Genomic DNA, 27,755 nt, shown 5'->3' on the forward strand with positions numbered 1-27,755 from the left:
TTAGTATCCTTTAAAGATACCTCTCTCCGAACCATGCGCTGCTGAACGACTGTCGGCTTTCCCCCTTGTTCTAGTTTAAAAGCTGCTCTATCTCCTTTTTAAAGGTTAGCGCCAGCAGTCTGGTTCCACCCTGGTTAAGGTGGAGCCCATCCCTTCGGAAGAGACTCCCCCTTCCCCAAAAGGTTCCCCAGTTCCTAACAAAACTGAATCCCTCTTCCTTGCACCATCGTCTCATCCACGCATTGAGACTCCGGAGCTCTGCCTGCCTCTGGTGACCTGCGCATGGAACAGGGAACATTTCAGAGAATGCTACCCTGGAGGTTCTGGATTTAAGCTTTCTACCTAAGAACCTAAATTTGGCTTCCAGAACCTCCCTCCCATATTTCCCTATGTCGTTGGTGCCCACATGTACCACGACAGCCAGCTCCTCCCCAGCACTGTCTAAAATCCTATCTAGGTGACGCGTGAGGTCCGCCACCTTCGCACCAGGAAGGCATGTTACCAGGCGATCCTCACGCCCACCAGCCACCCAGCTATCTACATTCCTAATAATCGAATCACCAACTATGACGGCCAACCTAATCCTTCCCTCCTGGGCAGTAGGCCTTGGGGAGATATCCTCAGTGCGAAAGGACAATGCACTACCTGGAGAGCAGGTCCTTGCTACAGGATCCTTTCCTGCTGCACCAGGTTGATGCTCTCCCATCATGAGACCTTCTTCCTCCAAGGCAGCACCAGGGCTGCCAGTTTGAAGTTGGGACTTGACTACTATGTCCCTGAAGGTCTCATCTATATACCTCTCTGTCTGCCTCAGCTCCTCCAGGTCTGCCACTCTAGCCTCCAGAGATCGGACTCGTTCTCCGAGAGCCAGGAGCTCTTTGCATCGCATGCACATGTACAACTTCTCACCAGTGGGTAAAAAATCATACATGTGACACTCGATGCAAAAGACTGGGAAGCCCCCCTCTTGCTGCTGGACTGCTGCCTTCATCTCAATTTTGATCAGTTCCTAGTTAAGTTTTAGGTTGCTATGGGAGAAGGAATGTGTCTGACGTCCTTTAAATGTATAAGTGAATTCACTATGGGGCAGATTTTAAAAAGTTGCGCGAGCGCGTACTTTTGTTCGCGCAGCAGGCGCGAACAAAAGTACGCCTGATTTTATAAGATACGCACGTAGCCGCGCGTATCTTATAAAATCTGGGGTCGGCACGCGCAAGGCTGCGCAAAATCGGCAGCCCTGCTGGAAGCAGGCGTAACTTTGCGCACGTCAGCCGGCAGCCCTGCTCCGTCCTCCGGTCCCGGGGGCTGGTCCGGAGGCCTCGACCACGCCCCCGGGCCAGCGCCATGCCCCCGGGCCCGCCCCCGAAAAGTCGTGCCAGTAGGCCCCGCCCTCGACACGCCCCCTTACAAAAGCTCCGGGACTTACGCGTGTCCCGGGGCTTTACGCGCGCCGGCGGCCTATGCAAAATTGGCTCGCCGGCGCGCGCGGGCCTTTGAAAATCTGCCCCTATGTGTCTGGTAGTGGCCTACCGGGGTCTGATCGAATTCTCAATAAAGTTTTTGTTGATGGTTTTTTTTTTTTTTTTTTGTGAAAGTGGCACCTGCCTATAAATTAGGAGATGGGCGAGGGGTGGGAGGGTTGGAAAATACAAACAGTCTAACTTCAGTTAGTCAGCCTGAGTGACTCACTGCTCCCTTGATTAACAATGTTGGTCCCTATTCAAACCCAATCACACTACCTCAACACCTTTCCAAGGTGAGTAACTGAGCTGAACTATTCAACTTTTTTACTAAGGTATACACTGCTCCTAGCTTATTTCTAGCTTCTGGCTACTTTTTGGGTTGGTTTTTTTTTTTTTTTTTCAATACAAGCACTCAGTTAGTATTAAATACAAACACTCAGTTCTTTAAAAGTCTGGAGAACACTCAGTTCTGCAGACTTTTAAAAATAAACACACTACCTACTGCTACCTTATTGACTGACTAAAAATACAAACAATCTAACTTGTTTATTCACTGCTTTTCTGACTATTAAAGGTACAAACACACAAACACACTAAATAATATTCCCAAATAGTTAACTTTGCCCCAATTCTTTAAAAAAAAGACAATGTCCCAAGCAAAAACTTACTGATTCCTTTCAGCCACCAGCAAGGTGATCCTCTCCTCTCAGTGTTCCCACTGGAAAAAATCAATTAAAAAATAAACTACAAAAATCATAAATTAAAAAATAAACACAAGAAATAGTAAATAAACTCAAAAGTAGATGAAATCAAAAGAATGCAGACCAATCGATGTTAAGGTTTAGACTGTGGGGTGATAAAGTGTCTAGAGTGTAAATCATCTCCACTTCATTATTTGTTGATCGATATACCTTAACCAGATTTTGATAAATGGCCAGAATTTGGATGGGTATAAGAAACTAGCCTCGAAATCAATCACTTATAGGTAAGCAATGTTGGGGGCTATAGTAGCCCCTATCACAGTGCCTTTAATTTGTTGATAGATTTTATCATCAAAAGTGAAGAAATATTTCAGGAGAACAATTTGAGTGAAAACTACAAAAAATGGGACCAAAGGCTGTGCAACGTCAGTACATTCAAAGAGAACCAAAAAGTACAAGAGACTATATCACCGAAACCCTAATTGAACTACACTGGCTACCCATTGAACAAAGAATTCAATACAAGACTCTATGCACCATACATAAATTAATACACGACGAAAAGGCAGAATGGCTGAACACAGCCCTTCACGTACACGTCCCTAATAGAAACTTGAGATCAGCAAACAAAGCCCTACTAACTATTCCCTCAGTAAAAACAGCCAGACTAACGCAAGTAAGGGATAGGGCCCTATCCCTAGCAGGACCTATAATATGGAACACCATGCCTTCAGAAATCAGAATGCAAAGAGACATCAAAGCATTCAGAAAAAGTTTAAAAACATGGCTATTTAAGCAAGCATACCACAAAGTGAATGGAGAGTAGAATCCAGGGAATTGTACGATGCGGTCAGAAGAACTCCCACACACACACACATCAGCTTACTCGAATTGTGTGTGTATGTGTATGTGTATTTTATTTTACTTTTATTAGATTGCAACAACAGAGGACCAGACCTAAGTATTAATTTATCTTATAGCTGATATACTTAAAAGTAGACATGACTTATCACAACCACTAAGTAATATTAATATGAAATTATGTTACAGTATTTGATGGCACCTGTTTAGTTAATATAATTTAACACATTTAAGTTTGAAATTATGTGCCTTATTGTGAACTGTTGTGACGGCAACTAGCTTAACGACGGTATAGAAAAGATTTTAAATAAATAAAATAAATAAAAACCATATTGACTAAAGCAACAACTTCAAACCGAGGAATATTAGAGTACAAAGATTCCAAATCTAACGTGACTAGCAACAAACGAGCGTGAGGAAGAACTAACTGGTGGATCAATTGAATGAAGTGTCAGGAATTTTGGACATAAGAGCATGCTCAGTGATTTAAAAAAAAATGTCCATAAACTGAGACCAGAGTTCTAAGAGGGAACCTATCCTGATAAGAATGGTCTGCCTGGTGGATCAATTAGTGATTTGTGTATTTTTGGGAGAATGTAAAAGGCTGGTGAGTTTCCGTCAAAAAATGAGCTTCCCTGGGAATGATCAAGTTGAGAATCCAAAGCAGCGGATAATAGATCAAAAATTTGATTCCATAAAGTCAATGTTGGATCAGTAGTTGAAGAGACGTAGTAAGTGCAGTCAGCTACTTCTGTAATATATTTCTGGCGATCCATTATGACCACACACACACACACACACACATATACACACACACACACACACACCCTTATCCGCTGGCTTGATCACAATGGATTTGTCTGTGAGAAGGGAACCTAGAGCATGATAGTTTTCTCTAGCCATATTCTGAGTACGGTAATGTTTTTGTGATTCAAAACACCACAAATCAAACAAAATCAATTTTTCAAAAGTAGTAAGTAAAGGGTCCATAATATCCAGTGGGTTCCAAGAGGATTTACAAGTAATCCTTGAGTCATCAGGTATGTGAGGACATGTAGAGAAGAAGAGCCAGGTTTTAAGCGCTCTGAAAAAATGTAGAAATAATCGTGTCTCAAATGGGGATAGTACAAACAAAAGTCCTTCTCCTTATTTAGCCATTGTCTCAAATGGCTTTGCTAATGGCTAAATAATAACAATTTGGTTTTAAACTTGTCAAAAATGGAAATTTTTTATCTAACTAGACACCCTTTGAACAATATCCCAAGGATATTGGAAGGAATACTAATTAATATCTCCGAAGAAGTAAGAAATCTAGGTGTAATTATGGATACAAGATTAACCCTTCGTCCACAGATTTGAAAAGTAGTTTGAAATTCATACTTCAAGTTACAAATGCTAAGGAGAATACAACCTTATCTTAATAATTCAGACTTGAAAACAGTCATTTATTCTCTTGTGATGTCAGCAGTGGACTATTGTAATTCACTCTACTTAGGCCTACCTACAAAACACCGTGAGAGCTCTGCAGTATATTCAGAACTCAGCTATAAGAATAATTGAGCGAATTCCAACCTTCTACCACATCACACCCTATCTTATTAAACATCACTGGTTACCCATTTCCTTGAGAATAAAATTCAAGATACTGACACTAGTGTTTAAATGAATCAAAGGTCTTGCCCCTCATAACCTAAATGCAGCTTTGAAACTACATTGCCCGGTGTGAAGTCTGCACTCAGCTTCTAAAATGCTTTTAGACATTCCTTCATTTAAACACGTTCGCTTAGATGAGTCAAGAAAATGTCTATTCTACATTCAGGGGCCAACCCTCTGGAACACTCTTCCGCTACAGATAAAGAGCGAAGAAGCATTAATAACCTTTAGGAAAATGGTGTCGGCATTCCTATTTGAACAGATTTTCAGTTCATACATTTAACAGATAGTCCTCAGCAGGTCTTAATTTTCTCAGTATCAATAAATAGCCAGTTGAACAGCTTTACCATGTTTTTATGTTTTATGTTTTTATTGCTTGTTATTTGATTGACTACTTCTGATTTACAATGTTTGTTGTTATTAATTTATGAATGTACTTTTGTGAATCATTTAGAAACATTGATAAGCATTACAGAAATTTATAAATAAATAAATAAATGATCTAATTTCCATGGAGGATAATATTTTGGATGATAAATTTACCACTAATATGTTGTGATTCTGGCCTCTGCGTGACCTCCTCTCCACCAGAGAACCCCAGTGAGCTCGGCTCCAAACTACCAGCATGTCATTGGTCCTTCAACTTTGCCTGTTGTACTACCTCTGCTCACCAGAGGATCACCATGAGCACACCCCTTAGGCTGACCAAGCCCTTCTCTCTGCCTTGCACCACAACTATGTTCTGTGCTGCTCCCCAAGGGGAGGGGCTAGCACTTGATGTTACTCCGTAGGCGGAGTTAGTGATCTGCTGTGGATAGTTCCCACAGAGTGGCAGTTAATAATACTGTTCTATTAGTGTAAAGAATGAACACTTAGTAAAATGGTGAATCCCTGGGCTGATGGCAGATGACAGCGCCCTCAAGTGGAGATCTTGAGAGGGACCACCAGCTAGGCTGGAGTATTGAAATAAACAGAAATAGTTCTTTATTAGAATGGAAGCTGGACCACCAGTGGTGGCAGTAGTGAGTCGATGTGTCTGGCAAGGCTGAAGTCCTTCTGATACTAGAATATAATCTCTGGGTTGCTGAGCTGTAGAGAGAGACTAGAAATAGTGAGTAGACAGGGTATACTGGATACAAGATGGTACACTCACAATAGTAGATGTCTACAATGGTCTGTATGCCACAGAGAGTCTTCAGTACATTCAGGAACAGGAGCCGTGGGCAAGCACTGGTTCCAATAAACAGTCTGTAATAAGAACTCACAATAGCTGTATATGAAAGGGCTTCTAGAGTAGAAGAGAATCTGTAAAAGATTCTAGGAACATGGGCCCTCGTGGAGCGAGTACCGGTTCCTATCTACAATCTTGCCAATGTAACTCACCATCTCCGTACCTGCGATAACATCTTGGACGGAAGGGAGTCTTCAGAGCTATAGGATTGCAGGCCCTCATGGAGCGAGTACCAATTCCTATAGACAAAAGAACTCACTGTGTTCAAGTCTGCGATCGCTTCCAGGCAATGAGGAGTCTTCTGAGTATTCAGGGACGTAGGTGTTATGAGCTGCGCTGCCGCGGGTTTTCCCGCAAGCAGGCGCACTTACACGCTGTCCTTCTTCACCCAACGTGGCATGGAAGCCGCCGTCGGGCCTCTCCAACATGGCTGGAGCCGCCGTCTTGCCTGGCTCATGCGGCCCAGAGGCCGTCTGGACTCACCCTCTTCACCGCGGCCAGAACCGCGTACTCTCCTGCCATCAGCGGGGCCGGGTTCACCCCCGATGCCACTGTCATCTTCGCGGCGCAAAGGCTGCATCCCCGGGCCTGAGTGGTGGCTGAAGCCGCCACCGGGGTGTGCCGCTGCAGGACACCCCGGTGTCCACGGTCCTGAACAGCTTCCTGCTTGCTGTCCACGGTCCTGAACAGCTTCCTGCTTGCTTCTAAGGCGCCAGCGCGCGCCTCTTCACTGGATTTAAAGGACCAGGCACAGGAAGTGTGCTGGCCCCACCTTTAATGAGACTTCCTGCTTCAGCCCTATAAAGGGCTGCTCTGTCAGTCTGTCGATGCCTTGCATCGGAGTGACATCTCTCTGGAGGCTTCTGCCTGCCAGAACCTTGTAAAGTCTTCTGTTCTTCGTGGAGCTCCTCGTCTTGTCTGCCTTCGTACCAGGTCTTCATGCCTTGATGTCTTGCCTGAGGTCCCTGTCCATGTCTTGATGTTCCGTCATGATCTTCCACCTCCTGATGTGCCTGCCTTCCAGGATGTTCTTCCCTGCGTCTTCGTCTGGTGCTCCTGAGACTTCTGTTCCTGTAGAGCTGTGTTTCTCGGATGATGTCGTGCCCGAGAATGGAGCGACCTGCAAGTGGGATTGGTCCCTGTGCTCCTGAGCCTCTGTTCCCGCCAGTCATAGGTGAAGCTTCGGATGACATCGGCTCCGTCAATGGAGTTCCTCCTTGCCTGGATCTTCCCTGCGCTTGTCCCGCTCTCCTCGTGGTCCGTGACCAGCCTCTTAGGGCTGTGTAGGGCGCGTAGTGGGACAGGGTGGTCCATGAATCAGTCCCCCGGGTGGGCTGAGTAGGGCGCCCTGAGAGACAGTGCCAGTGTCCTTCCTCCCAGTTGTTGTCAAGTTCCAAGTCTCATTTGTGATGCCGTTGCATCAACCCAAGAATCTTCATCTCTGTTGCCGTCACATCCATCATAGTCCTGTCTACGTGTCAAGGCCTCCATCTGCCCTCAACCTCAGGCCAGGCCTGCTGCTCCATGCTGTTCCAAGCAGCAGGTCCAAAAGGGCTCGGAATGGTCGGAGGACCATTTAACTTCCAACATCATCCTGTTGTTGGCCTTGGGAGCTTGCAGGCCTGGCAGAGGGTCAGCCCGTCAGCCATGCTGAACCACGTCAACCCTCGGCTCGGTCCTGGACGCGTCTGGGGTCGGGCTGAGGCCCAAGGGCACACTAAAACACCAGATTGTAACAGAATGAAGGCCTTTCGAGGCCTCTAACACAATAGAATGCAAGGCCATGTGCCCGACGGTGGTTCAGTGATGGATCGCCTTGTTCAATTCTTGTCTATGTTCCTGGACTGTTTTGGGACCGGAAACATTTTTTCAGGACTTTGTGTTCTTGACCCGCTGGAGGTGCCAGTTTTGCTACTGTTATGACCTGCTGGAGGCGCCAGCGGTCTGGATTTCTTTTTGTAAACGACCTGCAGGAGGCGCCTGCATCCAGATTTTTTTTTATCTTGTTGGCCAGTTTGGGGTTTTTACGACTTGCAGGAGGCGACTGCTTCCCCACTGGTGTTGCTGGTTTTCTTTTCTGCCCGCCCTGGGTTCCCTTCCCCAGGTCTTCTTGGTGTTTCATGGTGCTTCTTGTCTGGGTCTTGTTTGTTGCTTGTTGTGTCTTGTTCTTTGTTGGTTGTTCGTTTGTGCTGTTTTTTGTTTGTTCATCGTTTGTTTTGTTTCCCGCTTGTTGTTTTCCGTTTGTGTGTTCCTGTCCTCCTCGTTCCCGCGTTCCGTTCCCTTGTTTCCCTTTCCTCGCTCTTCGCTCTTTCGCCCTTCGCTCCTTCGCTTTCCGCTCTCTCGCTCTTTCACTCTTTGAGCTCCCTTGCTCTCCGCTCCCTCGCTCTCCGCTCCCTCGCTCCCTCTTTTGTGTTTTTTGTGTTATCGGTCGCACGGTCACCGTTTGCTCGGTCGCCGCTCGCGTGGTCACCGTTCGCCCGGTCGCTGCTCGCGCGGTCACCGTTCGCTCGGTTGCCGCTCCCTCGGTCTCGTGTTCGCTTGGTCCCGTGTTCCCTCGGTCTCATCTGCTCTCGGTGTCGTCTTCTTTGGTCTCTCGTCGTGTCTCTCGTGTTTTTGTGGTTTCCTGTTGCTTTGCTCTGTTTCATGCTGTCCCCGGATTACCAGCTTCCATTTTTTGGACCCTCGATTACTTCCATCTGGTATGGACTGATACCCTTATCCTTGAACTGTTGATAGGAGGTTTGAGGAGGGGGCCTTTTGAGGAGGGGTACTGTTATGAACTGCGCTGCACGCAGGTTTCCCCGCGAGCAGGCTCACTTACCATGCTGTCCTTCTTCACCCGACGCGGCATGGACGCCACCGTTGGACCTCTCCAACGTGGCCCGGGGGCCGCCCGGACTCGCCTTCTTCACCGCGGCCAGAGCTGCAGACTTTCCTGCCATCAGTGGGGCCGGGATTGCCCCAGACGCCACTGTCATCTTCGTGGCGCAAAGGCCGCACCCCCGGGACGGAGTGGTGGCTGGAGCTGCCCCCTGGGGTCTCCTGCAGCGGCTGGTGCCGCTGCTGACGTCAGGGCCTGCGTTCAGGCCAGCCCTGCCTTCTCTGTGTCTCTACGTCGGTGCAGGCCGCTGTCCGCAGTCCTGAACAGCTTCCTGCTTGCTTCTTAGGTGCCGGCGTGTGCCTTTTCACTGGATTTAAAGGGCCAGGCACAGGAAGTGTGCTGGCCCCACCTTTAATGGGACTTCCTGCTTCAGCCCTATAAAGGGCTGCTCCGTCAGTCTGTTGTTGCCTTGCATCGGAGTGACATCTCTCTGGAGGCTCCTGCCTGCCAGAACCTTGTAAGGTCTTCCATTCTTCGTGGAGCTCCTCGTCTCGTCTGCCTTCGTACCACGTCTTCATGCTTTGATGTCTTGCCTGAGGTTCCTGTCCATGTCCTGATGTTCCGTCATGATCTTCCACCTCCTGATGTGCCTGCCTTTCAGGATGTTCTTCCCTGTGTCTTCTTCTGGTGCTCCTGAGCCTTCTGTTCCTGTAGAGTTGTGGTTCTCGGATGATGTCGTGCCCGAGAATGGAGCGGCCTGCAGGTGGGATTGGTCCCTGTGCTCCTGAGCCTCTGTTCCCGCCAGTCATAGGTGAAGCTTCGGATGACATCGGCTCCGTCATTGGAGTTCCTCCTTGCCTGGATCTTCCGCGCACTTGTCCCGCTCTCCTAGTGGTCCGTGACCAGCTTCTTAGGGCTGTGTAGGGCGCGTAGTGGGACAGGGTGGTCCTCGACTCAGTCCCGCAGGTGGGCTGAATAGGGTTCTCTGAGAGACAGTGCAGTGACCTTCCTCCCAGTTGTTGTCAAGTTCCAAGTCTCGTCTGTGATGCCGTTGCATCAACCAAGTGTCTTCGTCTGTGATGCCGTTGCATCAACCCAAGTGTCTTCGTCCGTGATGCTGTTGCATCAACCCAAGTGTCTTCGTCCGTGATGCCGTTGCATCAACCCAAGTGTCTTCGTCCGTGATGCCGTTGCATCAACCCAAGTGTCTTCGTCTCTGATGCCGTCGCATCCATCATAGTCCTGTCTACGTGTCAAGGCCTCCGTCTGCCCTCAACCTCAGGCAGGTCTGCTGCTCCATGCTGTTCCAAGCAGCAGGTCCGAAAGGGCTCGGAATGGTCGGAGGACCATTCAACTTCCAACATCATCCTGTTGTTGGCCTTGGGAGCTTGCAGGCCTGGCAGAGGGTCAGCCTGGCAGCCATGCTGAACCACGTCAACCCTCGGCTCAGTCCTGGATGTGTCTGGGGCCGGGCTGAGGCCCAAGGGCACACTAAAACACCAGAGTGTAATAGAATGCAAGGCCTTTCAAGGCCTCTAACACAACAGTAAGCCCTCGAGGAGCGAGTACCGGATCCCTTCTTGGCAATCTGAAATCAAGAAGAGAGAGCGGAGCCCCCGTGGAGCGGGTACTCCTGGTAAGTTTGAAAAGGCCGAGCAGTGGAGAAGGATTCCCCTTGCTGACTCGGATCATTGTTGCAAGTATCGTAGTCTGCCAAAGCAAGTCCTGTTGGAGTTCCTTGCTAACTCGTTAGAGATTAGCAAACAAAGACCTTTTAAAGTGCAAATGGATAATGTCACTACGGGGGGGACGCCCCAGAGGTTCACGCCCTTGCTGGTACAAAGTCTGGAGTGTGCGCACGCATGCGCCCTTACATCATCAGGAACATAGTGGATCCATAGCGTCAAGCCAGCCCGGGGACACTGGGACCAAGAGGCAGAGAGAAGCCGCGACTGCATCTGTCCGTCAGAGCCGAAGGGAGTCGCTCCCAAGGTAGAGAGGGTGGAGCGAGGGGCGAGAAGAGGCACGAACGCAACAATCTACACTGCAGCCTTATTTAGTCCTGTCTCTCTCATGCCTCCTTGCTTCGGCATCGGGTTCTTCTTGGCTTCCTGCTTTAGCCACTCTCGCTCTGCGGCCTTCTAAGGCCTTTCCTTGTATCCCTGCATGGCCTCCGGGCCTTCTGACTCTAGTTTCCTTAAGCCTTTTTCTTTGGCCCTGAGCCTTCTGTTTCCTGGTTCCCTTGCCTGTCCTATGGCCTGTGGGCTTTCTGACCTTTCCCTACCTTGTGGCCTACCTTAGGCCTCTCTGTACCCTGACTTGGCCTTGCCCGAGTCTCCCTAAGCCTCTTCCTGACTTGGCCTTGCCTCTCTGGGCTCTCTTTGTCTCTGCTGCCTTTCGGCATTGTTGCGACTGTCGCTGCCTGATGTCTCCACTCCGCCCTCCTTACCTCTCTGGCGACTCCTGTGGTTGACAGACATTTGGCTGCTGCGGCGTCTGCCTGCCGTCATCTCCCGCATCCCCGGACCGGCTTGGGTGCTGCCTCCTGCCATGCTGTCCAGTTGCCTTAGGGCACGCGCACCACGCGGCCCTGCTTCAAGTACCTTCAGTGGCGTAAACCTCAGGGGCGTCCCCCTGTGATGACATCATGCATCCAGGATACAAAAAGCCTACACGATTGCTAGCCTACGAGTTAGCAAAGGTTTCCTAATGGATTCGCTCTCCATTCCTAGCTACTCTGCCTCCGCTACTGGACTACATGAGAGGCTTCTAGGAAAATTAAAAAGTCATGGGATAGGTGGCGATGTCCTTTCATGGATTGCAAACTGGCTAAAAGACAGGAAACAGAGAGTAGGATTAAATGGGCAATTTTCTCAGTGGAAGGGAGTGGACAGTGGAGTGCCTCAGGTATCTGTATTGGGACCCTTACTTTTCAATATATTTATAAATGATCTGGAAAGAAATACGACGAGTGAGATAATCAAATTTGCAGATGACACAAAATTGTTCAGAGTAGTTAAATCACAAGCAGATTGTGATAAATTGCAGGAAGCCCTTGTGAGGCTGGAAAATTGGGCATCTAAATGGCAGATGAAATTTAATGTGGACAAGTGCAAGGTGATGCATATAGGAAAAAATAACCCATGCTATAGTTACACAATGTTAGGTTCCATATTAGGTGCTACTACCCAAGAAAGAGATCTAGGCGTCATAGTGGATAACACATTGAAATCATCGGTTCAGTATGCTGCAGCAGTCAAAAAAGCAAACAGAATGTTGGGAATTATTAGGAAGGGAATGGTGAATAAAACGGAAAATGTCATAATGCCTCTGTATCGCTCCATGGTGAAACCGCACCTTGAATATTGTGTACAATTCTGGTCGCCGCATCTCAAAAAAGATATCATTGCGATGGAGAAGGTACAGAGAAGGGCTACCAAAATGATAAAGGGAATGGAACAGCTCCCCTATGAAGAAAGACTAAAGAGGTTAGGACTTTTCAGCTTGGAGAAGAGACGGCTGACGGGGGATATGATAGAGGTGTTTAAAATCATGAGAGGTCTAGAACGGGTAGATGTGAATCGGTTATTTACTCTTTCGGATAGTAGAAAGACTAGGGGGCACTCCATGAAGTTAGCATGGGGCACATTTAAAACTAATCGGAGAAAGTTCTTTTTCACTCAACGCATAATTAAACTCTGGAATTTGTTGCCAGAGGATGTGGTTAGTGCAGTTAGTATAGCTGTGTTTAAAAAAGGATTGGATAAGTTCTTGGACAAGATGTCCATTACCTGCTATTAATTAAGTTGACTTAGATAATAACAACCGCTATTCCTCGCAACGGTAACATGGAATAGACTTAGTTTTTGGGTACTTGCCAGGTTCTTTTAGCCTGGATTGGCCACTGTTGGAAACAGGATGTTGGGCTTGTTGGACCCTTGGTCTGACCCAGTATGGCATGTTCTTATGTTCTTATGATCTGTTGCCTTGCTTCAATTCAACCAAAGCAGAGCCGCCGACAGAAGTTCGAGCAGGGTCATCGAAAACGGATTTAAATAAGTCCATAAATCCTTCTATGTCCTGCAAAATGGGGTCCTTGCATTCCCACAAGGTAGATGCCCAAGACAAGGCCCTACCATCCAGTTATGAAAGGATGTAGGTAGTCTTGGAGAGAGCCATAGGGAATAAAGATGGCTGTAAGGCAAAATGCATGCAGCACTGGTTTAAAAAGCCGTGGGTCTTCTGGATTTCTCCGAAAAAACGAATTGGAGCCGCCAGTGGTACAGCAGTCTTTAAAGTTACCTCCTGTAACTGACCTTCATGGCTGGAAGCTGTGCCTTGAACCTTCTCTGTGTGTAGCTGATGAAACGCTGAAGTGAGTTTCTCCAAGGCGTCTTGCTGCTCCGAAATGCGCAGGGCCAGGCCCGGTATGGCCTGCAAGGCATTGAGCTGTGCTGGATCCATGGAGTTAGCAATCTGTTATTATTTGTGATAATTGTGGGTGGATCCTTGGGCCGGTGGCAGATGACCATGCCCACAGGGGAAGATCCCGAGAGGGGCCACCGGTCAGGCTCAGAGTTGGGAGACAGACACACACTAGTTCTTTTATTAAACAGTATATTGAACCACCAGAGGTGGCAGTAGTGAGCTGGAAGTGCCCGGCTGGGCTGTAGTCCCTCAGGCACTGGAACAGCGATCCTGGATAACTGAGCTGTAGAGAAACTGAATATAGTGAGTAGGCAGGGTATGCAGAGTTCAGGAGCAGAACCTTGATGGTAACACTCACGCAATAGTCTCTTAGAAGCAGCCCAGGAGCTGGAATGAAGTAGGGCCTCGAGGAGCGAGTACCTGGTTCCAGGGAAAGCTCTGAGAGAGAGATGGTAACTCACTGGTGTTGTAGGCAGCGGTGACTTCCTGGCAGAAGTAGTATTCAGTAGCAGGTCCGGGAACGGGGGCCCTTGAGGAGCGAATACCGGTTCCAGACTGCGACCTGAAAGGCAAGAGAAAGCGAGGCCCTCGAGGAGGGGGTACCCCTGGTAAAGTCCAAGGAGGCAGAGTAGCAAAGTATGCGGAGAGCGAATCCCATCCGCAGCGATACCTGGAGGAAGCTAGGTAAACGTATAAACCCTTAACCTTAACCTTTGCTAACTCGAATAGCTAGCAAAACGAAAGACCTTAAGTATCCGGTGAGGATGACGTCATCTCAGAGGGGGCGCCCCTGAGGTTCATGCCACAGCTGGTACTTGAGTCGGGGCCGCACCGCGCGCGCGCCCTTAGACTTCAGGAGAACATGGTAGAAGGCAGCGTCTAGCAGGTCCGGGGACGCCAGAGGAGAATGCAAGATGATACTGCGGCAGCCAAACTTCCATCAACCAAAGAGGGAGTCGCAGAAGAGGTAAGGTGGGCGGAGTGGAGAAATCGGGCAGCAACGGTCGCAACACCTATACCATCTGTGAGTTACCATCTCTATCTCTCAGAGTTGTTCCCTGGTACCAGGTACTCGCTCCTCGAGGGCCTGCCTTTACTTCAGCGCCTGTGCTCCATACTGAGAGACCGCTGCGTGAGTACATTACCAACGAGGCTCTAATCCTGAACTCTGCATATGCTGCTTCTACTCACGATATCAGTTTCTCTCCACTGCAGCACAGCCATTGTGAGATCGCTGTTCCAGAGCCTGAGGGACTACAAGCCCAGCCGGGCTATATTCCAGCTCACTACTGCCACCTCTGGTGGTTCACCAATACTGTTTAATAAAAGATCTAATTGTGTGGGTGTCCTACGCTGAGCCTGACCTATGGCCCCTCTTGAGACTTCCCCCCCTGTGGGCGTGGTCATCTGCACAGGTCCAGGGGTCCACCCAAAACCCTTACAAATAATAACAGATTGCTAACTCCATGGATCCGGCACAGGCAGAAGTTCCACATTTACCTGCATCCAGCTCCACGCTTACCTCACTCTGTTCCTGTGGTTCCACTTCCACCCTTACTAGCACTCAGTTCCAGCATTCAGTGCCCCAGCCCAGCCTGCACCTTGTTTCAGTGCTCCAGCCTGCACCTTGGCCATTTACACTCTGTTTCAGCCCTGTGCCACTCTAGGAAGTGGTGTTTACAACACCCCTTCTCCAGCTGCCCTTCATTCACAACATAATGACGTCCTTACTGCATTAGTCAAAGCCAGAGGTCTTTCGGTGCAGGATATTGAGAGCGCACCATGCATGTGGTTCTAGGAGGACTCGAAGAGTGTAGTTTGCCACAAACCGGTTGTCGCCTCTGCTGATATCGAATTGTTCCCTGGTCTAAAAAAGACATTGATGGTGGTAGCAGGATATATGGCATAGAGGAAAAAGGACATCCAGGCTCATCTCCCGAAAAGTCATCTGATAAAGAGGAGGAAGAGTCAAAAGTGACTTTCTTCTTGGGGGCAGATGGTTTGGTCATGCATGGATAGATATATCCTCGCTTATAGTCCTGTTTGTCATGGATAAATTTCTTAAATTTCATGGCTTTCAAATCTTGTTGGAATTTTTGTAAGTTAGTTTTTAACTCAGCCAATTGAGCAGTGAAGTCTATAGTAAGTTGTTCTTTCAGATTGTCAATCTGTATTTGGCTTTGTTCTTGCAGCACAAAGGCAGTTTTCATTGTCGTTTCAATGATAAGGATCATAAGATCAAGACTGCATTTATTCAAAATTTGATTCCAATGTGTTAAAAAAATCAGGATCTTTAGAAAAACCTTTTGGTTCCTTAAAGATTTTTTATAATTGAAGTGGTTATTGTTCCCCCCATGGTGGTCATTTCTCTTGTTTTTTAATTCAGCACAAAAATAGATTTACACTTTAGACGGTCTAAACCTTAACATCAATTGGTCTGCATTCTTTTGATTTCATCTGTTTTTTTAGTTTATTTACTATTTCTTTTGTTTATTTTTTTAATTTATTATCTTTGAGGTTTTTTTTTTAATTGTTTTTTTGTTATCTTTATAACATGCATTGCTGGAAGTTCTCATCACCTTTGATAGGTTACATTCCTTCTCTGTCAGTACAGATGTCATTTTTCTGGGAGGTCCCAATTTGAAAGACAGCGGGTATCATGTGACTCTGGTATGGCGCCGTTTATACCATGTGCGCTGTTTATACCATGGGGCCATTTATACCATGAAGAAAGTGTATTTAAATCTAGCCTTTAATCTGGCTTTCTTGATGTTAAAAATATCCATTTCTGTTGGTAAGTTCTTTAATTTTGTGAAATTGCATTTAATCTTTTTAAACACTACTTTAATACACTTGTAATATCAAAATGTATTTGTTATTCTTATTTTTGTTTTTAGAATTTAAAGAAATTTAAACCAATTTTCTATATCTCTGTACCCTTTCGCAGATCTCTTGGTAAGTTGCTGCTTATTCATATCCTTGTGTGTGCTTTCGTGCATTTGTTGACCCCTTATAAGAATATATCACATCTTTTGTTTTGATTTAGACATTTGGTCCCTCCCGACGCAGTTTCCCAGAAAACATGATCCATGTTGGGGGACCATGTAATCAATGTTGAATTTGGAAATTTGGAATATTCGATGCTACATCTAAAAAGTTGAATAAACATTGACAATTAGTAAAATTACGGACAAATAAGAAGCTTTTCTTGCCCTTTCTCTTAGATTTTTTTTTGGTCCTGATTAATGCCAATCACTCAGGAACAGCACTGTCATGAACATCCCTGAGTGAACACCACCTTGCTAGAGCCCTTGTGTCACTATAGCATGTGTCTGGCATTAAACACTACAATAATTCCAATGATCAATGAGATTTTTCTAATAACGTCTACCACCTTGGAAATGAAAAGTCAGTAGAATGCGGGTGAATCTCCTAGGCTGTGATGGATCCAGTGATTAGAGACAGAGCTGGTTCTGAGACCTGTTCTTCCTACAGAACTCAAAGATACCCCTGCTATTGCAAAGTTATTTAAAGCAATGGTACTAGCTAAAAAACTTTAAAACGTTTTTTTTTTACAATTTTGTCAGATTTAAAAAAATCATTCAGAAACTTGCCCATCAGCTATCATAAACGTGGAAGACAAAAAAAACCCCCAAAATACTGCATCTGTAGCCATAGAGGGGACAGTTCCTTCCTGACCCCAAATCTGCTAATCAGTACATGTCCTTGGATCAGCACATGACCCTGGATCAGCAGACATCCCTGGATCAACAATGGCCATTGATCAGTACACAGCACTGGATCAAAACACATCCCTGGAATCTAGCTACTATTACATCTGCATCATATTCTCCCATCTCTTATTCCAGTTTTATTTCACATTATTTACAATTGCAACTACAACTTTCTTCACCAATTAAAATATCGCCAGTCCTATGGAATGATTCCAAACAATGAGGAGCTTCTCAGATGACATCAGGATAATATTTGGCCTTGATAAAAAGTGACCATGCTTAGAGGAAAACTAAGTAAAACTGAAAACAACTATCTAACTGAAGACTATAATATAAATATCTGGGCATAAAAGAAGGTGCAACAATCCAGCACAAATCACTGAGCGAAACGATCAGCAAAGGGTATAACAGGAGACTGAAACCAGTATTGAAAAGTGCTTTAACATGGAATAAATACAAACCATCAATCAACTTGCAATCCCTGCACTTATATACAGCTTTGGAATCATAGATTATGAAAATTGGAAGTAATAACAAGAAAACTCCTTCCTGCCCTCCAGGGACTATAATAACTAGTGTATGATGGACATTGTACATCCCAAGAGCTGAAGGTAGTAAGGGTCTTATAGAAACAAATTAATCATATAGAGCTATCATCATAGGCTTTTGTACATATCTAACAGCATCAGCTGACCCAAATAAGTGCTGAAGTACAAAAGTGAATGAGTAGAATGAGTATCCATCCTTATACTTAGAATAGAGTTGGCCCTGATTTTATAATAATGTTATTTGGTTTATGGCTGCATATTCTTGCTGCTAATAATAAAAATAATTTTGAAAAAAAAAAAAAAAAGAATAGCATTACAAGGATCAGAAAGAATGAGTGAGACTCCACCAGTACACTTGGAAAAAGCAGCAACAGAATTTTCAAGACAAGAGAAAATACTACAGAATCAGAGCAGCAAACAGGAAAAGACAATGGGGAAAAGCACAAATACAGGGGGAAATACAGAGTTACTTCAGAAACCCCACATAGATGTTATGCTGGTTGACCCTTGGATTGAGGGGGAGTTGACGCTACCCACAGGTCCCCACCGTCAGAAGGTGAGGCTTTTGGGAAGCAGAGGCCCAGCTGAAGGTTCACCACTACCAGCCCACCTTCCCCTTAGGTTGAGCCCTCGGGTGCTGGGGCCAGCTGGACTTAGATTGGGCCTCTGCAGCGATGGAAGTCAAGGTGAAAAAATGTAGCCGGAGCTCAGGCTGAGGTTAGGAACAGACAGCGAGCTCGTGGTCAAGATCAGGCAAAGGTCAAGGCGGGCGGCATAGCATGTGGTCAAGGTCCAGGCAAAGGTCGAGGCAGGAAGCGAAACTCGTGGTCAAGTTCCAGGCTGAAGTCAAAGCCAAGATCGGTCCGAAGGAATGAAGAAGGAAGGCAAGGAACATGGGAAGCAGGAACTCAGGAACAGCAAGCCACTACTCAGAAGCAAGAAGACCTATTGCCAAGGCATTTGTTGAAGGCAGGGACTATCCTTATATCATCCCTGGGAGATGATGTCTTCAAGGAGGGCTGTGGGGCTTTTCCCGTCATGGGTCCTTTAAATCCTGGTGAGAGGCACGTGCGCGTGCCTAGGAAGTCAGTTAGAAGCGGAGGTTGGCTTGTGCCGCGAGGCTCGTTGGTGGCACTTGAGCCACGTGGGAAGCTCTTAGGGCTGCAAAGATGAGAAGCAGAATCGGCGGTGGCGCCCTACTGCTACGAGGGAGCCCGGGAGTGCACCGGCCATAGCAGCACGATGTTGGGTGATGGAGACAGGGCTCCTGGAGAAAAGGAGCCTTTAACTTTTGGAAGGCTGTTACAGCCTCAGGCGGCCATAGTTTGGCGTTGCCCCCCTTGCAGGTCAGGGCAATGAGTGGAGCTGCCTGCTTCGAGTAATTGTTAATAAAGCTGCGATATAATTGGTGAAGTCCAGGAACCTCTGTAGGGCTTGTAATCCGCTCGGCTGAGGCCAATCTTGTATGCACTTAAGCGTCTTAGGGTCCATGTGAAATCCTCATTTGGAGACTATGTACCATAAAAACGGAAGGCTTTCTTTTTCAAATAGGCACTTCTCGAGTTTGGCATAAAGCCAATTATCATGGAGACGATGGAGAACTTGAGAGATGTCCTGACGATGAGTAGCCAGATCTTTCGAGAAGACTAAGATGTCGTCTAAATATACGACTCATAGAGGAGGTCTCTGAATATCTTGTTCATCATATTTTGAAACATGGCTGAGTGTTGCATGACCAGGTATTCATAATGGCCGTCTCTGGTATTAAAAGCTGTCTTCCATTCGTCTACCTGTCGAATGCGGATCAAGTTGTATGCCCCCCAGATGTCCAATTTAGAGAAAATCTTGGTTCCTTGCAGATCAGAGGCAAAAGGTAATGGTCCTTTCAGGGAATGGCATTCAGATCTCGATAATCTATACATGGCGGAGGGTCCTGTCCTTCTTCGCCACAAAGAAAAACTTGGCGCCTGCTGAGAAAGTGCAGCGACATTTGAATCCTTTATCCAAGTTCTCTTTAATATATTCGGACATGGCCTTTGTCTCTGGTAGGGACAAGGGGTAAACCCTTCCCTGAGGAGGTTTGGTATTGGGTAGCAGATCGATGGTGCAGTTGAATTCCCTGTGAGGGGATAAGATGTCAGCTTGCTTTTTTGAGAACACATTAGCAAATTGCGCATACTGCAGAGGAAGACTGGGAGGATCCTTGGTAGTGGTGAGACATGGCTCGGTGGTTACCTTCTCTAAGCAGGTCATATGGCAATTAGGACCCCACCGTGACAGTTGAAGGGCAGTCCAATCAAACTGCGAAGAATGTTGCTGGAGCCAAGGTTTTCCCAGAACCAAGGGATGTATGGATTTATCAAGAACATGGAATGCCAGGTGTTCCACATGAAGAGATCTGGTACGGAGCTTCAAGGGAGCGATAATGCGGGTAACTTTCCCTGGGAGAGGATCCCCGTGGATGGAGGAGAGAAGCAGAGGAATCAGGTGTTGCGTCCGTCGGTCTCAGACGGCTTCGACCTCTGTGCCTCATCTTTCTTCACTCTCTATCCTCAAGCCTTGGGAAGATGGCTGCTGCCGCATCTTCATGCCACCCTCTCAGGCATCCTCAGAATGGCAATGGTGACGATGTTCGCCATGGATTTCCTGGGAGCCTCCTTGGGTGCACGCGCGCACGCCACCCACGTCTTTATCCACATCATGGCAGGAACCTTGGGGGCGTCCCCTCTGAGTGATGTCACGCCATCCGGGTATTTAGCCTTCCCTTCATTGCTGACTAATAGAGTTAGCAAAGACTCGGACTCGGATTCGGACTAGTACTGCACCGGTCTAAGCTGCTCTGGAGCTCCCAGCTGCCGCTGCAAGCTCTCTACCCTTTGGGGCCAACTCTAACCTGGGTACCCGCTCCTCGGGGGCCCTTGTGCTTTCTTTCAGATACCTAACTGGGATACCGGGTACTCACTCCTTGAGGGCCTGCTCTCCCTACTTGATGCCTACAGCTCTACTACTTCTGCCTGCCAGGATATCATCTATATAGCTATCTACTTCAGTGAGTAACCTAACCTCTCAGTTTATATCATCTACAGCTTCAGCGCTGGGAGTCTACATCCGGGCTCCCTCTTCCACACTGCGCTGCCACACGAACATGGGACTGTTCTCCTCTCCTGAGGACCCCTGGACTACCTACTGGGTTACCTCACTACTGCCACCCCTGGGCAGTACTACCAAGCTGTATAATAAATACGAATTCACAGTGTTTCCGTGTATTGAGTCTAGCCCAGTACTGCGGCTCCTCAAGGGGCTTCTCCCCGTGGGCGTGGTCATCACCGCAGTACCCAAGAATCCACTCCAACACCTCAAAACCCTAACATCAGGCAGAGATCCATGGGAATCTGAAGTTGTTCCACAAGAGCTTTCATTAGGAAATTTCCACCTGCCCCTTAATTTATTAAGGCTAACATGTTGAATTCCTGGGTGCCCATAGGAAGCGTTAATGGGGGAGCTAGAGATGTGATTCGGGATGATAATCCATCCAGGAAGATGGAGAAAAGGCAATCCTCTCCCAAATGGAGTTTCATGGCCAGGGTACGAAATTCAATAGTGTAATTGGAGAGAGAATGACTGCCCTAGCAGATATGGAGGAGCTTGGAGCTGGAAGCGGCCTGGCGACCCAGGTCATCAAACATGGTCTTGAAAAGTTCCAAAAACCATGGGAGGTCCCCAGCGGCGGATTCCCGATGAAGACCGGCCCGGGTATTTGCTGCCCAGGCTGGCCCAGGAGATACCACGTGGTCTGCAGAGCGCGGCTCTGTCACGGCCAATCCCCCGATTGGCCAATCTGCCTCTAGAGGTCCCACAAAGGAGAGGTCCAGGCGAGTGCCTTACCATCCAAGAGGGAAAGAATGTAGGTCGTCTTATTGGCATCAGTGTAGTCGGAGTCGGCATACCCACTGGAACAGAGGAGTCTAGGCAGGTGCTGAGGTGCTCCATAGATGCCGCTAGGGCTTTAAGAAACATTGCTGTTCCTGAATTTTCTGGGCCAGGCCTGGAATGATCTGCAGAGTGGAAGCTTTCACCAAATCCATGGCCATGGCAATCTGTTATGCTGGTGGACCCTTGGACCAAAGGGGAGTTGAAGCTACCTGTGGGGAGGAGCACCATAGGACCCCACCATCGGTAGATGAGGCTGGTGGGAAGCAGAGGCCCAGCTGGAGCTTCACCACTACCAGACCACTTTCCCATTAGGTTGAGCCCTCGGGTGCTGGGACTGGCTGAACTTAGGTAGGGCCTCTGCAGCGATGGAAGTCCAGGTGAAGTAATGCAGCTGGAACTCAGGCTGAGGTTAGGAACAGACAGTGAGCTCAAGGTCAAGGTACAGGCAACGGTTGAGGCAGGTGGCATAGCTCATGGTCAAGATCCAGGCAAAGGTCAGAGTGGGCAGCGAAACTTATGGTCAAGGTCCAGGCTGAAATCAAAGCCAAGAATGGTCTGAAGGAATGAAGGAGGAAGGCAAGGAACATGGGAGGCAGGAACTCTGGAACGGCAATCCATTACTCAGAAGCGAGGAGACCTATTGCCAAGGCACTGGTTGAAGTCAGGGACTATCCTTATATAGTTCCTGGGAGATGATGTGATTCAGGAGGTCCGCGGGACTTTTCCTGTCATGGGCCCTTTAAATCCTGGTGAGAGGCATGCGCATGCACCTAGGAGGTTAGTTGGAAGCGGAAGTTGGCGACATCCTGTGATGCGAGGCTCATCGGCGTTGGCAGCACCTGAGCTGCGTGAGAGCAGCAGCAGCTCAATGGCGGCAGCAGTGCTCAGGGCCGCAAAGATGAGAAGCAGAGTCGGTGGCAGCTCCCCGCTGCTACAAGGAAGCCTGGGAGTGCGCCGTCCATAGCAGCGCAACGTCGGGTGAGCAAAGCTGGCCATGGGGCTCCGTGACTGGGAAGCGTAACAGTAGATCAAAATCTGACACAGGAATGCTAAGGCGAGGTGAACCAGGGCTGGTGCAAGGGTCTGTAGTGCCCTAGGCAAACTAATGTAATACCGCCCTCCCCAAACTCACCCTGAGTTGAATGTGCCCCTCCGACAGTTGTAGATATATAGAGTTATGGTCTCCCTCTTACAGTGTTCTCTCTCTGTCTCTTTCTCGTAAGTGCTCTGTGACTTCTGTTGCTCCTTTCACATTTTGAAAATGGCGCCCTCACATATCCTGGTGCTGTCCCGCCACTGGTGCAGTCCTACGCAGCTGCCTAGTCCCACCTAATGGTCACGCCAGCCCTGAGGTAAACGTAAATCTAAAAATGAGAGATTGATAATTGCAGCACAGAACTGTGAACTATGGATGGTTCACATCCAGCATAGGGGGGAAAAAACAGGTAAAACAGACAAATGCAGCTTGTGTACAAGAGAACTGGAAATGGTTTCACACCTCATTGTTGGGTGTGACGTGCTAATGGCAGCAGTGCCATTGGAAGGGTGTCCAGCTGCCCTTGGTGATGATGTCGTCACCTGATCTCTCTATCTCTCTCTCTCTCTCTCTCTGTCAAATCACACACGACAAACAGCCCCAGTTCTTCACAGAAATACATACCCAAAAACAGAAAATGCCCCCCAGCTCCTTGGCTCACTTGCGCCACTTCTCATCTCATCCGTCCTTTCAAAATTGCCGCTCTTACTGGATCCTCTGCCACCGCCTATCCCGCCTAATGCTTCTGCTGGCCCTGGATGGCAGTACACCTGCATACAGAGAGGCACAATAAGGAGGCAAGTCTAATCCGCTGGAACCTGTGCAAACTCTAGGAGGTCGCTATTCAGCAGGCCGGTAAACAAGAAGATAACTTTACCAGGATATTCAGTGGCACGGGATGCTAACCAGATACTGTAAGGCTGCTGCTGAATATTACCTGGGTAAAGGTAATAGGTAATAGGACAGTGATTTTTCCAACTAGCTAAGCACTAAATATAGGTGCCAGCCACACCCCCAGAATGCCCCCCCCCCCCCGCCTCTTTTTATCTGGCTAAATTTTAGCCGGCTAATGACTTATCTGGGGAAAGGCTTGCCAGTGAGAGGGGCAGGAAATTCAAACTAATTAAAAGCTTGATGCAAGAAACCAGACAATGTGCTAAAGGAGAAAAATACGAGAACAACATTGCTACTAGAAGTGCCAGCACCAAGCAATTATTCTGTACAATGTATGGCGAAAAAGAAGATCCTGAAGCCCCAAGAAATGCAATCAGAGAGATATAGAACTAGTCCCAATTGTACAAAAAAGAGCTTGATATGTTGCCCGCATATATTGCATCCCTTGAGCTCTTGCACACCATGCAAATATTCAGAAGTAAATCTGAGAGATGGAAATTGGATCCTGGCTTTTGAGTGACGTTCAGTCGAGTCGTGCTGCGCACAGGACTAATCAATAGGCAGGAAGCAATGGTCAAAGACTAGAGATGTCCAAACATTTCACAGTTTGAGCATCAATACCTAATGGGTTTGAAAATGTGACACTACACGGCATTTATAATCCACAAATCAAATAAATATCGATGCTTAAAACTGTGCGAAGATTGGACATCTCCAATCTTTGGCCATTCCTCCCTTCCTATCGATGTGATTATTCATGGTCTGGCCATCCATCAGTTTTGTGTGGGCACAAAACTAACACCATTTGAAGACACTGCCCCCAAAAGAATCTCTCTCTCTCGGAAGGAAGTGAAAGCAATCACTCCGTAGTTCAAGAGGAAGCCCCATGTTTTGCCTGTTGCTTCTGTGGCAGGATCTTGCAGACGGTCCCTTGATATAACTGTCCACACTCCCCTTGTTCTTTTTTCATAAGGAGAATAGCGTGGGTTGCTGCTGTGCTGCTCAGAATTCCTCTGAACTCTTAGAAAGGTCAGTGCTGCGACAGCTGGAAATAAACCACACCCTTTTCTCCTTCCCCTCAGGCTATCCCAACTGAAGACAGAGATGAAGGAAACCCGGGAGTGGAGAGAGGAGGTGGAGAAGATCCAGGCTGAAGAACAAAACAAGAGGAAGGAGGCTGTGGCTCTGCAGTTAGAGGAATGGACGCTGGATAGCACTGGAAGGATCCCTCTGCCACTTGTAATTCCACTTCAAATTTCTCTTGAAATACAGTGAACTCTAGCAGTGACCTCAAGGCTTAAAGGGTATTTGACTTCAGCATTACCATCTGCATACCTGGAGCAAACTCCCATCCCCAAGGGTTTAGAATTTGGGAGCGGCAGGCTCAGGCATTTGGTTCTTTTCAGGAAGGAGGCAGAGAACAAATGAGGAAGTCAATAATATTGCCCTGGATAAGGAGAGATATTTTACAAGCAGCAGCTGGGATATATCATTGCAGTGTGGATGGGAATACCTGGGCAGGCTGGATAGGGAGTGATATCCTACAAGCACTCAGGTATCTATGGCTGGCAGCTGGGGTGTATCCTTAGCAGTGTGGATGGGAATAACTGGGCAGGCTGGATAGAGAGTGATATCCTACAGGCACTCAGGTTTCTATGGCTGGCAGCTGGGATGGATCCTTAGCAGTGTGGATGGGAATAACTGGGCAGATTGGATAGGGAGTGATATCCTACAGGCACTCAGGTTTCTATGGCTGGCAGTCGGGATGTATCCTTAGCAGTGTGGATGGGAATAACTGGGCAGGCTGGATAGGGAGTGATATCCTACAGGCACTCAGGTTTCTATGGCTGGCAGTCGGGATGTATCCTTAGCAGTGTGGATGGGAATAACTGGGCAGGCTGGATAGGGAGTGATATCCTTCAGGCACACAGGTTTCTATGACTGGCAGCTGGGATGTATCCTTAGCAGTGTGGATGGGAATAACTGGGCAGGCTGGATAGGGAATGATATCCTACAGGCACTCAGGTTTCTATGGCTGGCAGCTGGGATATATCCTTAGCAGTGTGGATGGGAATAACTGGGCAGGCTGGATAGGGAGTGATATCCTACAAGCACTCAGGTTTCTAAGGCTGGCAGCTGGGATGTATCCTTAGCAGTGTTTTTGAGAATAACTGGGCAGGCTGGATAGGGAGTGATATCCTACAGGCACTCAGGTTTCTATGGCTGGCAGCTGGGATGTATCCTTAGCAGTGTGGATGGGAATAACTGGGCAGGCTGGATAGGGAGTGATATCCTACAGGCACTCAGGTTTCTATGCCTGGCAGCTGGGATGTATCCTTAGCAGTGTGGATGGGAATAACTGGGCAGGCTGGATAGGGAGTGATATCCTACAAGCACTCAGGTTTCTATGGCTGGCAGCTGGGATGTATCCTTAGCAGTGTGGATGGGAATAACTGGGCAGGCTGGATAGGGAGTGATATCCTACAGGCACTCAGGTTTCTATGGCTGGCAGCTGGGATGTATCCTTAGCAGTGTGGATGGGAATAACTGGGCAGGCTGGATAGGGAGTGATATCCTACAGGCACTCAGGTTTCTATGGCTGGCAGCTGGGATGTATCGTTAGCAGTGTGGATGGGAATAACTGGGCAGGCTGGACAGGGAGTGATATCCTACAGGCACTCAGGTTTCTATGGCTGGCAGCCGGGATGTATCCTTAGCAGTGTGGATGGGAATAACTGGGCATGCTGGATAGAAAGTGATATCCTACAGGCACTCGGGTTTCTATGGCTGGCAGCCGGGATGTATCCTTAGCAGTGTGGATGGGAATAACTGGGCATGCTGGATAGGGAGTGATATCCTACAAGCACTCGGGTTTCTATGGCTGGCAGCTGGGATGTATCCTTAGCAGTGTGGATGGGAATAACTGGGCAGGCTGGATAGGGAGTGATATCCTACAGGCACTCAGGTTTCTATGGCTGGCAGCTGGGATGTATCCTTAGCAGTGTGAGCAGGAATAACTGGGCAGGCTGGATAGGGAGTGATATCCTACAGGCACTCGGGTTTCTATGGCTGGCAGCTGGGATGTATCCTTAGCAGTGTGGATGGGAATAACTGGGCAGGCTGGATAGGGAGTGATATCCTACAAGCACTCAGGTTTCTAAGGCTGACAGCTGGGATGTATCCTTAGCAGTGTGGATGCGAATAACTGGGCAGGCTGGATAGGGAGTGATATACTACAGGCACGCAGGTTTCTATGCCTGGCAGCTGGGATGTATCCTTAGCAGTGTGAGCAGGAATAACTGAGCAGGCTGGATAGGGAGTGATATCCTACAGGCACTCAGGTTTCTATGGCTGGCAGCCGGGATGTATCCTTAGCAGTGTGGATGGGAATAACTGGGCATGCTGGATAGAAAGTGATATCCTACAGGCACTCGGGTTTCTATGGCTGGCAGCCGGGATGTATCCTTAGCAGTGTGGATGGGAATAACTGGGCAGGCTGGATAGGGAGTGATATCCTACAGTAACTCAGGTTTCTTTGGCTGGCAGCTGGGATGTACTCATGTACCGAGCAGAGGCGCAACCAGAGATTAAACCATCCTACAGAGGAGAGGATTTGGATGGGAGAAGGGTGGAGAAGAGAGTTCCAAGCACAGAAACCTTTCCCTAATTTCCCTATTTGTCCAAGTGGAGAGTCCTCCAGATTTTCCCTTTTGGATGTGGCAGTGCATTTACAGATCTGCCAGAACCACTCCTGGACTGAGACTTGGCCACTGAATGCTTCTCTCCCACAAAAGGTCCTCCGCCTGTTCTCCCTGTGTATGCTCCTTATTCTTTCTTGGGTATATATGTAAGCTCTTTGGGGGAATCACCTCTCAGCTGCAATTTGCTGCATATCAGTTTAGCGCTGTGAGTAATCGGGAGTGGGTTACAGGTGCAGCACCAGCAGTACTCATGCACGGTGTCCCCCCAGCACCAGACTGCCAGGCAGCTGAATAAACCAGGGCTCTGTTTCACTCAGTGAAGGAAGTAAATATGTCCTTCAAATCTTGTGCTTGGCTTGCAGATTGAGAGCGCCCTAATGTCCTTCCAGGAAGTCATTTCTCAGAGTCTGCAGGAGAGAGAACAAGGTGAGATGAGGCCGAAGCTGTGCTGTAGATGTTAGCAGCACCTCAAAGGGAAATTCATCTTCAGTCTGCCAGATTCACAGTCACAACTGTACTTATTTTTGGTAAACAAATTTTCATTAAGAAACGTATTCTCAGTAAACAGCGTGATAGATGAAGTGAAAGTGTATCCAGGACTTCAGTAGGCAGGAGGTGTCTGGTCCCCAGACATTAGTGCACGCTGCGGAGAATTTCAACATGAAGCCTAAAAAAGAAAATGGAATGAACCTCTAGAAACCTGCTTATACCTCTCCCTGTCCTCCTGCCAGCCCTCCTCACACTGTTCCTG

General features: G+C 47.8%; 1 protein-coding gene across 2 annotated transcripts in view; it reads left to right on the forward strand.

Moving 5' to 3' along the window:
- EFCAB5 (EF-hand calcium binding domain 5) overlaps positions 1 to 27,755 on the forward strand; it is a 106,404-nt gene that overhangs the window by 12,047 nt on the left and 66,602 nt on the right. For both annotated transcript variants that reach the window (XM_029613459.1, XM_029613460.1), the window contains 2 exons: positions 24,386 to 24,542; positions 27,367 to 27,430. In XM_029613459.1, the coding sequence (XP_029469319.1) occupies positions 24,386 to 24,542; positions 27,367 to 27,430 (221 nt within the window). The remainder of the gene's footprint in view (positions 1 to 24,385; positions 24,543 to 27,366; positions 27,431 to 27,755) is intronic.

Source organism: Rhinatrema bivittatum, chromosome 8 (genome assembly GCF_901001135.1).
Source record: "Rhinatrema bivittatum chromosome 8, aRhiBiv1.1, whole genome shotgun sequence".
Lineage (NCBI taxonomy): Eukaryota > Metazoa > Chordata > Amphibia > Gymnophiona > Rhinatrematidae > Rhinatrema > Rhinatrema bivittatum.